A 16,535-nucleotide genomic window follows, 5' to 3' on the forward strand; every position below is an offset into this window, starting at 1 on the left:
TCTCTCTGGGAGTCAAATCTGGGCTTTGAGGTTGCTGAAGGACTTTCACATTCTTGTTGTGAAGCCACTCCATCGTCAACTTGGCAGCATCTTTGAGTCCTGTTGGAGGAGAAATGTGTTGGCCCCGCTGTCAGGCCTTTGGCACTCAGAAATATGCTGTCCTCGTGATCTGCCTGTCTGGATCCCTGCATTGTTCCTCTGGACCTCTGGCAAAGTTTTTCTGTCCTCCCTGGCCAAGTCTGAAGCTGCACCATCGCGCTTCGAGGTATGGATGCTGTTAGAGGGTTGATAAGCTCTGCCCAGTTCCAGCAGAAACAAAACATCATGTCAGCTGAGACGTTTTGAATCTTGTTTCATCAGATCACAGAATGTTTTGCGTCACGCTCTGTCTTTCACATGTCTTTTGACAAACTCCAGGCTGCTGCCATGTGGTGTTTACCAGGAGAGGCTGAGTTCTGAATTTATTTGAAGGCCTGTGTTGACAGTTTCTGTGCTGGCAAGTTATTTTATCATGATTGAAGAACACTGGAGTGGTCTTGAGGTTCTTGGCCACATTCCTGATCACGGTCTTTATTGGCAGGTTCCTCCATTTGGTCAAAAACAAGATCCCAAGTTCTAGGAGGAGTCCTGGTAATTAAGTTTTGTTTTCCTTTATCTCGTAATGGTGGGGTCTGCTGTTGACCTTTTTTTATAGTTTAATTCTCTTCCCAAGACCTGAGTCTCAGTAAAGTTTGTTTATAGTTTATTAAATAGAGAGATGAAACATCACTCTACATAAAATTAATTGGCAATTTTGATTTGAATGATAAAATGTGAATATTTACTAGCTTTCTTAGTTCTCTCTGTGACAGTATATTAAATATCTTTGGGTTTTGGACTTCAAGATGGCACCTTGGACTCTTGAAAACTGTGATTTCCCCATAATTTTCAACATGTTATGGACATAACGATAATAATTTAATCTTAACTTTGAAATTTTGTCCAGTGCTTTAACTTGTTCTCAAGTGAACTCCTATACAGCTGTAAACAGATCTGAAGGGTAAGTTCACCAGACTACAAAAACAATTGTCACTTACCTCAAGTAGTATCTTGCCTCTCTGAGATTTCTGCCGCCACCTTAATACAATAGAAACAAATTGAATTTTGTTTATGATGCTCACAAAATTAAACGGATAATCCACAGACCTCATTGTCAACTGTTTTTATTGGATCTCTGAGGAGATGATTTCAGTAAAACTGACAAAACTGAAATCTGTGGATTATCATAAATAACTAGGATATTGTGTCTGGACAGAGAATTGCTAGTGGTGCGGTTCCAGGGATAGCAAGGCCAGGTCAGACCGGTCCACCGCTTTAGTCCAGACCAAATATCTGAAAAACTATTACATACATTGCACTGATATTTATAGTCCTCAGAGGATAAATCCTGCGGTGCCATCCTATAGTGCCACCAGCAGGTCAAAGTTTTCACTTCCATCCATTGTCAACCGCTTATTCTGCGTACAGGGTCATGGGGGCTGGAGCCAATCCCAGGGAAAGGCGGGGTACACTCTGGACAGGCCGCTAATCCATAGACAAACAACCAGTCACACTCACACCTAAGGACAATTTTAGGTCTAGTCAACCTAGTCCACATGTCTTTGGACGGTGGGAGGAAGCCGGAGCACCTGGAGAGAACCCACGGAAATGCGGGGAGAACATGCAAACTCCACACAGAAAGGCCGGGGCAACTGGGGTTTGAACCCATGACCTTCTTGCTGTGAGGCAAGTAATAACAGTAATATCCACCGGACCACCGTGCCGCCCAAGCTTTCACTTATTCTATGAAATTTCTCAACATCTGTTTGATGGATTGGCACCAAATTTGTAAATTTGTCCTGGTTCCCAGAGGATGAATCCTTCAAACTGGTAACCTCCAACCTTTACTCTCTTTAAGTGAAATGTCTCAACAATGAAAAATTTAGTTTTTAAATTCATAAAAATCTGTAACAGTTTGAGTTAGTGTAGATCAATTAAAATTTTTATTAAATTAAATTAATTTAAAAACAAAAACTATTTAAATGCAGATACAACATCTCCGAATGACTAAAAAGATCACCTTACAAAACCTTTTGCTGAACTTCTGCTCCATGGAAACTTGATCAAAATGATTTGTTAATATGATTAAGATCATTTCATATTTATTTACCAATCTACAGGATATGCATAGAGGATTATATCAATTTAAGTGACTGTTTTGTTCTTTGTAAACCAGCGATACCTCAGTTTGTGTGGTGAACAGAGAGTCAGAGAGGTTTGCGTACACAGAAAGCACTGCTTTATTGACTGCACTGGACTGGACTGGATTGGTCTGGACTGGATCAGGTGGGACTGGGACTCATCAGATGAGGATGGGAGATGAGGGGGCGGGGTCAAAGTTTGGGTGGGGGGGCAGACAGGTTGCAGGTGAGGTGGAATCAAAGTGGGATGCAGCCATCATTAAGGCAACACAAACAGCATGCAGATACAGTCACAGGAAACATCGTCATCATCATCATATTGCTTTTCAAAGTCTCGCTTAAAACATTAAAATTGTACAAAAAGGAAGAAAATAGGTTTTTCGCACTAATGAAAAATACATTTTTTGATTTTTCCCTCCTACAAAGAAGATTCTAATACAAGAAAATAAATATAGCAAAAAAAGCCAAAAATAATTTAAAATAGCTCTTCTTTTTCATATATGTTCAATAGTTCTCTTTGCTATTAACAAATGGCACAACATTCTTTGAAACAAAGAATACAGAAGGATAAACTCCTGCAACATTCATATTATTGTATTGAAGAACCGATGCAGAGTGGAGGAGAAACTGGACACGACAGCAGAGATTTGAACACTTTTTATAAGGACAAATAAGACAGGAGGAGGAGGAAAGGCCTGTGTCCAGCTCTGCTCTGATTGGACGATGCTGTATTCAAATAGTGCCTATGTACGACCAATGTGATGCAAAACAATCTCATGTTGCAGAATGATACCCAATAATGTTTACAAATGTCATGAGAGAGCAGAGAGAAGGGAGAGAAACTGTTCAAACAAGAAGCAGCTTAATCAGTTAACCTTGTTTCAACAAAAGGAGGACATCCCAAGTGCTTAAAATAACATATTAACATAAAAATCGGATATTCATTAGTGCTTAGAGGAAAAAGTCTGTGACAAAGAGTGGCTGAAATTTTGCAAACCTAAACTCAACTGAATTCTTGTTTCGTAATGTGATTTAAACCTGAGGGAGAAGACTTTGTGAATCGCAGGTCAGGAGAGGGAAGCGAGATTTTTTTGTTGTCGTTACTAATGAGTCAGAAAGTGCCTCCTCTGCACTGAGGAGAGATACAGAGTAAAACGGGAGGAGAAAGTGAGTAAAAGCAGAGAGAGACATGAGGTGGAGCTGAGAGTAAGACAGAAAATGCCAAAGCAACACAAAGTTAAAGAGAAAGAGAGATTGACCATGAATAACGAGGAGAGAGAGAGGGAAATGCGAGAGATTACATCCACAGGAATCTGTTTTGGCTCTCCATCCACACTAAGCTGGTGTTTTTCTAAAAAACTAAGCTTTTACAAAACGATGTGAGAGAAACTGAGTTTTTTAAATAAAACGATGATGTAAGCCCGGTCCGGGGCAACTTCCTGTTGCCTACAACACTCCCTGTGATCACTCATTTTCGATGTTAATACATACAAACACATAATAAATGCGTTGTCGTCATATTTATGCTGATTTTGTCAAATGAAAATTCTTTTTTTTCTTTCTAAAAATTCTGATTCATCTGATTAACCCTATACCCCGACCAATGGGTTTCCCGTTTACAAGATGTTTAGGAAATTAGAAAGCCAACTAATGCATGTATGACAGATCACACATTTGCCTTCACCCAACTAAAAATGCTCTATTTAAATTTTAAAGAAACTGGCAACTGAGTGTGTGTATGTTAAATGAGAACAGCTAAGCAATAGGTGGTCACAGAGAGCAGGAGGGGACACAACAAATGATTAACCAGAAGAGACTGAGCAGAGTAACCAGACTGTGATGCAGTTTTGTTGCAAAGAAGAGACAAAGGCGACAATATTTAGCGGTTTTCTTATTATTCAGGCATTTGAGTGTTGACAGAGGTCTTTACGAATACGACCTGAAAACGCTAGTGTGGACTCGCATTGTCTTACTTACAGAGTTTGTAAAATTAGCTAGCTTAGTGTGACGAAGCCTAATAGAGAGAGAATGTTCCAGTTACTAACAGACGAAGAAGACGAGGAGAAAGAAAAGGTATTCCTGTACCTTCTGCACACATACATACACACATCATGTGTTATCAGAATAACACACACAGAGGGACTGCACTTTCCCCAGTTTATATAATCAAAACATATTTTCATTCCCTGCATGTATCAAAGATCAAACAGTGGAGGCAAATAAATACATATTTGCCTCAGAGGAAGAAGATAAACAGTTGTTCTGTGTGTGCAAAATAGAGAAAGAAGTCAGATTACAAAAACAGTGAAGAAGTGAGGAAGGAGATAAAATAACAGAAACCAGGAGAGAGAAAAAAGGAGAGACGGACAGAGCTGTGAAAGGAAGAGTGAGAGAAAAAGCAGAGACAGAAATACAGTACAGAGGGCCTCTTAACAAATGGTTGTAACCAGCAACTTAAATTCAGATTGTGTCTAGACACAATTCATCCAGATTACATTTACACCTGGAAGTAAAGTGTCTCTAGTGCCTGTGCTGAAATCACTCTTTTTGTCATAAAACAGATTCCCACCAACGTCCTTTTGTTATATTTACACTTTGTGTGTATAGTTCCCAGCTGAACTTAAATTTAATGTTGCTTTGACCATCAGCAGGAGACAGTAGCATTGGCCAAATGCATCTTCAGTGTGTCTCGATGCATTTACACCTCAATTTGTCTGCGGTGATATATGTCTGAGCAGAGCCTGAACCTCCCAGGAGCCTAATGGTAAAACCAGATGTAAAGGGAGGGTGAATAAATTACTCAGATTGTGAGGATGGAACAATAAAAGGGACTTTAGCAATTATTCCACCAAGGTTTCAAGTTAAATTGCCAAAAATGATATAAAAAAGGATTCAATTCCAAGAGTGGATTGTTATTGGTCTTAACTGTTTGGCAAATGTTGGGGAATTGTATGTTTATGTTTAACAATAACCGCAGTCTATAGTGGTCACGAACAGATAAGTTACGAAAAATCATCATTTGCTTGGCTGATCGTGATATTTTAATAATAAAGCTAGGGTTATTTTTCTTACTGTCAACTCCGCAAACCCAATGAAAAGACCATTTTAAGACTTTCTGCGCCAGATAGTTCAGCAGGACCACCTGCTAGGCTGTCATCGCTATGCATCTTTAAAAAAAATACAGCTACGGACAGTACCCGTCAGTACGAGGTGCTTCAACTAAGTATAACTTAGACATCCACATTTAATAATCAGTTACAGGACACTAACTCGTCTGCTCCTGCTGTCTGTCTCTTAACATCAGCTTGATATCTGCAGACTGCTGCTAGCTAGCATTAGCTGCCCAGATACAGACCGAACAAAGTAGAATCTGCACGCTGCTCGGTCGACTCCCAGTGCTTCAACTCTCTTAGAAGAGTACATACCTCCCCAACAAGCAGAGCTAATTTTAGTCCCTCTCGTAGATGTTACCATTAAATTCAAAACAACTTAGCCAGACCCAGCTAGCCTCCTAAAGTCACGGCACTATCATAACTGTGGCAGGTGTGCATATAGCGCACCTATTCATGGGTCAGTTTATGGGACAGTTGTATCGTAGCCAGCTATGGTCTACGTTACTTTGTGAGTGAAAATGTTTGCAATTTGTGCACCTTGTAAAAACCTTTCAATACTGTCCTGAGATTTTACACCTAGCAACCCCCCCCCCCCACCAAATTTTAATTCTAATTGATTTGATAAACTGTCCTAGCCCATTTGTTCCTACTGAAGATGTAAATATTTAAAAACAGCTCATGAATATATAGTTTTATTTAAAAAAAATTTTTAGCAAACGTTACTCAAAAAGGAGTAAATGGTGCATTTGTTGGGGACTATTTTCAGGTGCGGATGAACACACATTTGGTGCACTAGTATTTATAGCAGCAGGATGGTGTATGTGGAATTGAGTTAAAATACACTACAAAGGCAGTTTTCATGGTAATGATGGAAGGTCAATGCAACGGTTTTTGGACAACAATGGAGGTCTATGCCACAGACAGATAAGATTTTTTGGATACAACTTTGTCATACTTGTTAGTAGGGTTAATTACTTGCTGGTTTTGGTTTCGCAAGCTCTATCTTTTTATTCTGTTGGAATACAAATAAATGCATTAACTAACCACATACAACCAAAGAGGGTGATTTCTATTGAATGTCATGGTCAATTTTAAAATACTCCACAAAGCTGAATTGTTTTCTGGGTTGGTCATGCCATTTCATGCATTGTTTCCGTTCTGCTTTCCTGACTCGATTGTTACAGTTTGTAAAGGAAATGCTTGGATGGAGACCCGGCTGTATAGAGACAGAGAGAGAGAGAACAGAGAGAAAACAAGAGATGAGGAGGCGAAAGGGGAAGGGAAGGGCCTGGTGGTGTTTATATTAGCTGCTTGTTAACTTGACTGTGCGGACAGGCTGCAAACAGAACGCAGGGGAAAGAACAAGTTGTACTCTTTCTCTGACTGCTTCTCTGGCTCTGGTTCGGTAAACGTCTCCCTCCTCTCCTTTTTCTTTCTATCCATCTCTCTTCTCTCGCTCTCTCTCTCTCTCTCTCCAGGCCAGAGCAAAGCAGGGTGCAATGTTTTCCCCTCCTCACACATACTTCCACAACACGTGCCTGTCATTATTTGTCCTTAAAGCTACAGACATCCTTTTTTCTTCTTGTACATTTTTATTTTTCTCGTCCTATGCTTCAAAAGCGATTCAAAAAGAGCCATGTGCCAGCTAAGGAGGCTGATCACCGGAGAGGAGTTGTAGGCAGGAGGGACATGACAGGAGGAGTGGTTTTTTTTTGGGGGGGGGGGGGGGGGGGGGGGGGGGAATTCAGGTTGGAGGAGAAGAGGGGGGGAAAGTGAGCAGGGAGGAGGAAGATGTTGGATGGCAGAGGCAGAGTAAGGTGCACAGTTTGTGCAGATGGGAGCTTTAGTTTAAAAAAAAAAAAATTGCTTTGAGCCGCTCTGGAGGCAGATGTGATCTCACAGTTTGTGTTGCATCACAGTGGGCGGAGCCAAGAGTATTTCTGGCTATGTGATATTAGACTGAAGCCCACTCAAATGGCCCTCTCGTTTTGACAATAAAATATCAGAAAATATTTCTCCCAGTTCATTGTGATGTTTTCAAATGGCTTGTTTTGTCCAACCAATAGTCTAAGGATTTTTATTCATTTATAAGAGCAGCATCAAATTCTCAAATCTGAGAAGCTGGAACCAGAGAATATGTTTGCTAAAAAAATTAAATAACTAAACCAGTTATCATCAAAATAGTTATTTTCCTGTTGTTTGACACATTGTTGCAGCGCTGAAAACAACTTAAAACAATTGCTTATAACAGTAGCTGCAGCTAATTGACTAATCATGGGCTCTAGTAATCTGCTTTTATTTGTCAAAACAAGATTTTCTCGCACATTTCTCGTCTGGTAATGCACCTAATTAAGCTAGTTTACCTAACTGACCTTCCACATTCAAACTGAATTGCCTGTATTGATCTTGGTATGCCAGTTGGCTACTCTGCAAGGTCATCAATGAATGAGAACAGGCCATCCGATTCACATTCTTTGATTCCAACAGTCTAGCCTTAACTTGACAAGTGAGCTTGTTTCTGCCTCCACAGCAGCCCCGTTTGTGTGACTAAACCTCCAATCTGTGCAGTGTGTCTGTGTTGTGGATGTTTGAAACCTTGAAGCCATAGCTTTGCTGTAACAGAGAGGAGAGCAAAGCGCCAGTAAAAACAGAGGAAGCAGATAATGAGTCGGCTTTCTAGTTTGATACGAGCTACGGCGGCCAGCTAAAGCGTTACAAAAGAAATAAACAGCTTCCAAATGCTTTTTCAAAACACAGAAAATGAAAATGTTTCTAGTAGTAGTAGTTGAACAGTATTATACATTATTGTAGATGTGTATAAACTCCAGCGATACGCATGTAGGTAAGGTGGGTGTGTTTGTATGGCTGGTGTAGGACAGTAAAGCAAGGAATAGGCAATGGTATCAGAAACTGGAAGCACTGAGCAGTCATTGGATCAGTCTGCATTTCCAAATGATTAAACAGTGACAGTTCCTTTGAACCATTTTTTACACAGACCATCATTAAATTTAACTTTGGTCGAGATTTCTGTCAAAAATCTAAACCCAATGTACATCATCTGCAACAAGCGGCATTGTCGGTAACTCCGCTCACATGTTGTTACAGAGATAATTACTGCTTTCACTTGAGCCCAGCAGGCATTTTGAGTCCCCAGACTTGTTTAACTAAAATGGCAAAAAAATGTGGCCTGGAAGAGAAGCTGAAGATTGAATTAAATTTATCATCACAAAAGAATCTAAAGTGTTTGCCAATCCTGGCTTTACTGACCTGAGGACAGCCCTCAAACCACTTTCTTATTGGATGAAGGAGCAACCACAGAGGAAGAGAGACATCCTATGAACAGCATCCTGGTGCCCTTCTGGTTCCTCAAAACAACCTCAGGGCAATGATCAATTGTTGTTTTAAAGTTGTGTAAATTAAACTTTTTCTTCTAGTATGCGCAACACCTGAAATTGAAGTGCTGTTTTTAACAGATGATTTTGTTGCACAAATTCACTTGTACAACAGAATTTACCAGCATTTTGTTGCTGGATGGTCTTAACCTGCCTCCCTGCTGATAAAAAGCTTGAAACATGATCTCTGCTCAGCGGAGGAAGTTGTGAGGAACCCAGCCCTGCTGGTGCAGTGATGTCTTTCCAAGGGGTTTTACAACAGTGTCGGTACAGTAGACAGCAGCTGTGTGAGGTTCCAACTGCCTCAAGCAATCAGTGTTGGCCTTTAACCAGCCTTTCAGCAGAAGTCTAGGTGGAATGCATCACTGTGTGTAGGTGTGTTTCTGACCAGCTTATTTCTGTGGCGCAGCACTCATGCCAACTCCAACAAACTGTCAAACATGCACCAGCTCACCACTTAGAAAACGGTATGGTTGAATATTCATCCATTATGCACAATGTCTTAACCATGAACCAAGAACACAACCTTCAATATTCCACTGGATCTTCTGCTGATATTGACACTAATGCTTCACACTGAGGCAAAAAATGTAAACGCCATGACTGATATTACAGATTAAACCCAAGAAAGAAAAGAAAAATCTAATCTGGATATCCGACCTGACAGAGTTGCAAAATTCAAAGATCATCAGAGCACATTTCAGGCTGTGAGCCAACACCCACACCAGCGTAGCACACAGAGGACAGCAATGCTTTGAAATTGTATTCTAGTGGATATTGATAAAAGAACCTGCAAAAGACTCCAGTCTACAGTATCTACGAAGTGGAAGGAGAGGGCATTGAAGCCACACTGTAAATATAGAATAATAACCAGTTAGAGTATGCCAAGGCTGCACAGTATCAAGCAACAAAAAAATCAAATCTGCAATTTGCCTGACAAGGTACTATGGTGCTGTTCTTGGGTTAAAATCTGACTTTAGAAAAAGCAACTCACCGAACTACCTCCACAACTTTCTGTAGAGGAAATTCAGCACAAAAGTGTCAAATATATTTTTCTTTCCTGCTTGTGCTGTGCAGCCTTAGCATTTGCTACTACATGTTAAGGCCGTTAATGTGAGGCCTTGTCTAATACCACTGTCTACAAAGTCAGGCTACTCTGAACATTGAATATTGAAACCAAGATTACATTTTTCAGTCTTAGCAACACATGAACGGTAACAGCCACCGAGTGGAGGATTTTGTGGGCCGTAATGGTACTTTGCCACATCCTCACTTCAAAACACAAGCTTTGTTGCGGTTATTGTTGTTGTATGTGTTGTTATGGTCATTTCCATGGGGGTTGTAATAATGGTAGCCAACGTAGAAATCCTAAATTTCTCCCCCTGTTCTGTATGTATGGTGTTTTACAAATTCGGCAACTGCTTTAGACAAAAGTTTGCACATTTCAACACAAAACCCTGCCTTAGGATTTTTTCCCCATACTTTGCCTCTTTTATGGTAAAAAAGAGACTGGTGTGGAGGACTAACAATGTGAATCTTCTACGATGGCTACACCTGAAGGACAAAGGAGACAGAGATGCTGCGCTGTCACCAGTAATAATACTCTCCTGCTGTTAGGGGGTATTTCACTCTGAGTAAGCTCATACTTCCTGATGCAGTTAGGACCGCATATACATAAAAAACTAGTCATCTTGTACATTATAACCCTGTTATACCAGTGTGTGAGCTGTATGTTGTGTGTTCAGTTCAGCAGCATTTGGCTTTTTTCTGAGGGGGGTTAAAATGTGTGAGTCTGTGTTTAACAACCAGCCCATTACTGAGGCAACAGGCTTTTTCTACGTTAACCTCCTTGAATGGAGATCTGGGAGAATCCAGGTTGGGTTTATTGTTGTTGGTGTTGTTGGTGTAGTAGAATTAACAGTGCCCCCTGTAATGGAGGAGTTCACATAACACCACAGCGTTTGTGACTGAACCCTATGGATCTTTGTCAAACCAGGTGGAGATGTGGATTAAACCGAGCTGACCTGGGCAGCGCTGGCAGAGTTGTCTGACATCCTTATCTAACATTCTTCATCTTGAAAACCAGAGACAGAGCACGTGTACGTGTGTTTGTGTAGATAGGATGTAAATATGCTGCCTTGATACACAGATCTATTCTTTGGCGTGGTCACTTGAGAAGACAGGTTAGAAGCTGTCCATACAGACATAACAGAGGAAGTAGATTGGACTTGCGCCTCTATTTAAGTGTCTGTTCATCAGGCCTGGGTCAAGCAGCCCTTAAAATCATTTGTGATGCTGTTTTTCACCCTAATTTGGAATCAGATGGGTGGGGTCTTAGCTGCAAGAAAGCTGAGAAAGTGAAAAAGTCCTTTTTTTATAGTTGACCACCGAGCCACTATTATCTAACCTGTCCCACCCATCTGCAAATGCAATCAAGTTTAAATGAGCATTACTTATCGATTGAGACTATTAAACCCAGGGCTGACGGTCATATAATCATACTGAGAGGAGGAACATGCTCAGTAGTAGTCGTGTAGGAGTTCAAACAGTGAAGCTTGCCAAATAAGGAAGTTTCTAGACACACATCACTTTTTATATATATATATATGGTATACGATATATACGTCTTACGTTGCTTTTTCGATAAATGTTTTAACCTTTTCTTCTTTTTTTTTTTTTTTTAGTTTTTTAAACCCCTGAGAATACCATGGACTGCTTTAAGTACAAAATACAACTCTCTGAGAGAACAACAAAAACTTTTTTAGAAACAAATTTACAAACAACTCAATTCAAGAACTTAAGAGCGCAGGCCTCTGAAGCTGAGTATTACATGTGTCATCATTCATCTAACAGGAGAACCGGTGCAACCGAGCCATCAGTTACGAAAGCTTGTCCACGTCAAACTTATGTGGCAGCCATGTTGGTGCCATAAATCCAGCTCAATGCTTGGCTGAATAAAACAGTGTTGGGCATCTTAGTACGTCAATATATTAAATTGCATAGATACACATGGTTGATTAAGTATGACTAACTCGTTTCTCTGAATGCCTGTTTCCTGAAAACTGCAATGTTAACCTTGGTGGCTTTATATAGTAACCATAATAACTGACTTTTGAGAGGCTTCACTACCTAGAAATCGTCCAGTGATATGGATCCACTGCACTCAGGATGCTCATGTTAACCAGCATAGTGACTGTTTTATATAAGGAGGTTTAGGGGGACAAAAGGGTATGGGGAACCCTCAAGCTGTTATGTTATTTGTAATTTCCAAGATGCTCATAAAACATGTTTTTCCACTCTTACGTTATGATGACAGCTGAGACAGCCAAGACCGCAAGTTGTGGTTGAAAGCTCCAAAAGTTAGTAAGTGGAGCTTTTGAGTTGAGGTCACTTGCTTTATCACATAACCTCAACTCAAAAGCACACGTGCTTTATCCAGTTTTGTCTAATCAATTCTCCAAATACCAAATGCCGCAGTGACAGGGAGGCTCTTGTGTTTCTGCCCACCTTTGTGATTCAGCCCAAAATGTAGCTGTATTTTTACACGAGAAACTTGAATAACGAAGCATTATTCATTCATACTACTGAACTGATTGTTGACAGAGGAAACAGACTACACAAAATATAAAAAAAAAATCTGTTGAACAAAAGTTGAACAATCTGCTAGCACGCTAATGTTTTATTGTCTCTGTTTTTCTTTTCTCCATGTGTATCTATTCTTGCAGTCGGCTCGCTCTCAGAGGCAGCGACATGGTGCTCACAGTGTGACCTGGACAAACTCCGTTTATTGATGGCTCTGGACTGCAGTGATCTAGTCAGGGGGGGCACAGAGTACAGTAGGCAGCTCTTTGCACTGATAGTACGGTGTTGCTCTGCTTTGCTAATTGTTGCAGATGCTTTGTTGATTAATGGCAAACGCTGCATTTACATCCTTGTTTCAGGCACTAGACAATTGTTAAGGTGACAAGGAGCCCAATGCTGGCTACACCTGGTAACCAATCCAACAGGATTTCCTTTTGGTTTGATTGTTACAAATCCGATTGAGAAACGACTGATTGATCAACTTATTGATTGTTTGCTTGTTTGGTTGAGTGAGTGAGAAGGTTGGGGGGTGGGGGTTTGAGGGGAGGTGGGGCACAGGGGCAAGCGACAGAAGGCACAGAGTTTCTACGATTTTTATCCAAAGATTCAGGCTAAAAAAAAAGAAAGAAAAAAAAACCCAGAACAGAATTAGGAAGAATTTGAAAGCAGCTGACAAGAGTCAGATCAAATAAAAAGACAGAAACGGCTGTGATGGGAGCAAAGGGATTTGCTTATAGTAGTATGTGTGTCAGTATGTCTGTGTGTTTGTGTCTCTGTGTGACAATCTGAATGAGCACCAGGGTTGGGGTCAATCTATTTGCGATTCAAAAGATGGATAACAGTTTTTTTTTTAGTCTGTGATGATAAATTTGAGAATGACGGCTTTAGTGTACATTTTACAACTGAGTCAGCATGATGAGAACTGACCCCAACCCTGATTATGCATCTATTATACACACGAGTGCGTACGTTACAGCTCTTATGACTAGCTAGTTGTGCTTTTCAAGGCTGAATACATGTTGTCCCATGTCACCCTCTGTACATATTCAGACTAGCTCTGTTGTGAAATTTTCTTTCCACTGAACATATTCAAGAAATCAAGGACTTGTTGGATGCATCTCAGGCCATAAAGACCAGGAGCGAAGCAGACCCTGAAACCAGCTTGAATAATAATAATAATAGTAATAATGCCCCGAAGTGTTTGTTCCCAAGTCTGGCAGATACCACAGACATGAGGCCAAAAATGGGTACTTCCAACGCCCAGAAACAAAATGAATCTGGAAAACAAAACAAAAAAAGACTAACGGTAATGTTTGTTTCCTATTTTGTTTAATGTGTCGCATTTTGTGGTAAGCTAACGACAAAGTACGATCCGGTGGAGAAGCTTTACTGTACGACAGGCAAACAGCTACATTCAGATTCACCCCCAAAAACAAAGCAGGTAAGAGCTGAAGAGATTTTCCACTGGTAAATGTGACAGGGATTGGCTGAACAACGCCATCCAGCCATGTTTTGTAGACTTTATACGGGGCACAGATGGGGAAACAATTAGCCAGCTGGACACTTCTTGGATAACTGTGTGTGTATGTGTTTGTGTGTTAATTTGAGTCTCAGTTCTTTAGGATGCCAGCACGCTCCTTCTCAGCAGGTCCTCGTTCCCAGAATGCAACTGCGGCAAGCGGAGTTTGCGTCCGCCAGAGCGTGTGTCTGTATCACTCTGCTCGCCATCAGAGAAGTACCCGTCAGTTTCAGCAGCGTCCAGCAGGGACGATTCCTTTCCTGTGAGTGGCAAGTCCACATGCCCCAGCCCTGCTATGCCTCCTCCTCCACTGAACCCCTTCCCTCTGGATTTACCCTGGCGGGACAGACGGAGACGTGGGGCCCCGCCACGTAGAATCGCCCCTGTGTCAGGCACCGTGACACCGGGGCTAGAGGCCGGAGGTGGTGATGAGCTCGCGGTGAAACCAGATCCAGCCCCTGACGCAACACCATTCCCTGTGTGGACGCTGTCCCACCAGCCGCGGTCCTCCGAGATGTGACAGGAATCCATTTTGGAGATGGGTGGCTGCGGTGGAGGGTCCCTGTGCAGGTCAGAGCTCCTGGTCTGGTGGTGATGAATGTGGTGGTGGTGCAGGGCCTTGGAGGAGCCCCTGGACCTTTCCCCTCTCCGGCCCACATGGCTGGAATTATCCTCCGCCACACTCTCCCAGAGGCTCTTTGCAGTGGAGGGGCTGCTGGCAGCGGAGGCGGCTGCTGCAGACAGGAGTGTTTGAGGCTGGGTGGGGGTGGTGGTTGCCGGGTGTCCACGAGCATGGGGCTTGTTGCCCCCTCGTGGTTTGCGGCCCAGCTGGGGTGTTTTCCAGGTGGACTGCATGGAGTTCTCCATCATAAGGTTTAGCAGGCTCTCCTCGCCCTGCAGGAGCTGAATCAGAGGAAGAGAACAAGAGAGGAGGGAAAGAGTTGAATCAGTTCACATTTAAAGGTTAACACAAAATGTTCAATATATATCTGGAATGTTTTTTTTTTTTGCAAAACAACAATTAATTTGCCTGTTGCTCAGGTTTCTGGTTTTGAAACCTGATTCTTGCCTGTAATTTTTTGGGGGGAAAAATAAACTCCCCACCCACCTACACCTACCCACATTTCCATCAGCTCAACAATGGAGATGTGAGCAACTGATTTCACAAGACATTTTGTTGTCAAGCAAAAAAATAAAATAAATAAAAATCAGCATTTCATATTGTGGTGTTTAAGCTCTTCATGAGATGATTCTGTATCTCTAATTTGCTCTATTGTAAAAAAAAAAAAAACTAAAAAAAAAACAGTTTTGTTATTAATGGCAACTACAGGCCTGTGTAACGTGGGACCTTTTGGGAAGTCACTACTTCAAAGATCTTTATTTTTTCAGATCTTTCTTCTTAAAGATATCAGGTTTTCATATTAACATCTCATTCTGTTTTACAGAAAAAAATGACTGTGTTTCTGTATTTTTATTTTTGTTCCTGAACACAACCCTTAAACAATGGAGTTATATTATGCATTCTGGTTGGAGCCCCCTGCCAAACAATACACAAACAGAGCACATTCCTGAGGAAAACAGCAGGTCAGCCACAGTGCAGTGCTGCTCTGACCATCAAATCTCTCATCGAACTTATCAACCTACTATGAGAAGTGAGTAAAACTCACAAACTCCAGTTATATAAAGATTCAATCTAAAGGAATTGGTCAAGAGTCAAAATGTTTCTAAATAAAAGGTGTTTGAAGGTGGTTTCCAGTGTGAAGGCTTAACTCTTATCTGTGGGTTTGTGACATCTGACAAAAGTGGAGAACTTTATGAGGGTGGTTTTCAGTTTGGGGAAACTTAATGCCCTATAATAAAAAGCAAACAGTCTTCTTTTCACTCCTCAGAATTATTCAATGCAACTTTAGAAGATAATAACATCCAGGTTTTAAAACCACAGTGCAATAGCTTATGTCAAGTTATGCCAAGCCAATTTTAATTATACAGCCCAAAATCAGAAATTGTCCTCAAAGGGCTTGTAAAATGTGCTATTAGAGCAGCAAGGGAGCAACTGCAGAAAACAGATGTGTTGATTTTGATAGCATTATAAACTTAAATACCTAAAAATTAAACACTACTGCTCTGGCTGTTGACATTGACCACAATGTCACAGGAATGAGCGTTGAAACACTTTGCTAAGTTACTTTTGTGGACAGTTTGCATGGGAGCTTTGATGTCAGCAGGATCAATAAGCCTTCAGTGGAAACAAAGAGCTTACATAAAACATAAATCTCTAAACAGGCCATGAATATACAGTTTAATTAAAAAAATAAAATAAAATAAAAAAAGACTACATCATTTCCTAAAACAGCCAGGCACTGTAGTTTTTAGCGGATGGTAATCAAACTGTTGTGAATTTAATAGTTTTTGGGCCAACAGCTAAGCTCTCTGGCAGAGGAATATCAGGTTAGATATCAGGCTACAGTCCCACAGGAACTATTTGTTAGTAGGATTAATTCATTGTTGGTTTTAGTTTTTCATTGGACCTGTTGATAATAAGATTAGTATAGAATATTCTCACACTAAACTTTAAGCTGTTGGTATTCTATGAATTATCTTGGCTAACTACTGAAAATCCCTCACCCTATTGTGGCAAACATAAATCATAGAGTACAATGTATCCATGAGTTATTTCTCTTTTTTTGTGTCGGATGTGCTAACTTATTCA

The 16,535-nt window shown here is 40.9% G+C and overlaps 1 protein-coding gene across 2 annotated transcripts in view; it reads right to left on the minus strand.

Annotated features, from left to right (window-relative positions):
- Window positions 1-7,059: 7,059 nt before the first annotated feature.
- jade2 (jade family PHD finger 2) overlaps window positions 7,060-16,535 on the minus strand; it is a 192,873-nt gene continuing 183,397 nt past the window's right edge. For both annotated transcript variants that reach the window (XM_038707524.1, XM_038707523.1), the window contains one exon: window positions 7,060-14,728. In XM_038707524.1, coding sequence (XP_038563452.1) covers window positions 13,925-14,728 — 804 coding nt within the window. In that variant the 3' untranslated portion in view covers window positions 7,060-13,924. The remainder of the gene's footprint in view (window positions 14,729-16,535) is intronic.

The sequence above is a fragment of the Micropterus salmoides genome, unplaced genomic scaffold (assembly GCF_014851395.1).
Source record: "Micropterus salmoides isolate LMB-PRFRI ecotype aquatic unplaced genomic scaffold, ASM1485139v1 Ms_hic_scaffold_9, whole genome shotgun sequence".
Taxonomy (NCBI): Eukaryota; Metazoa; Chordata; class Actinopteri; order Centrarchiformes; family Centrarchidae; genus Micropterus; species Micropterus salmoides.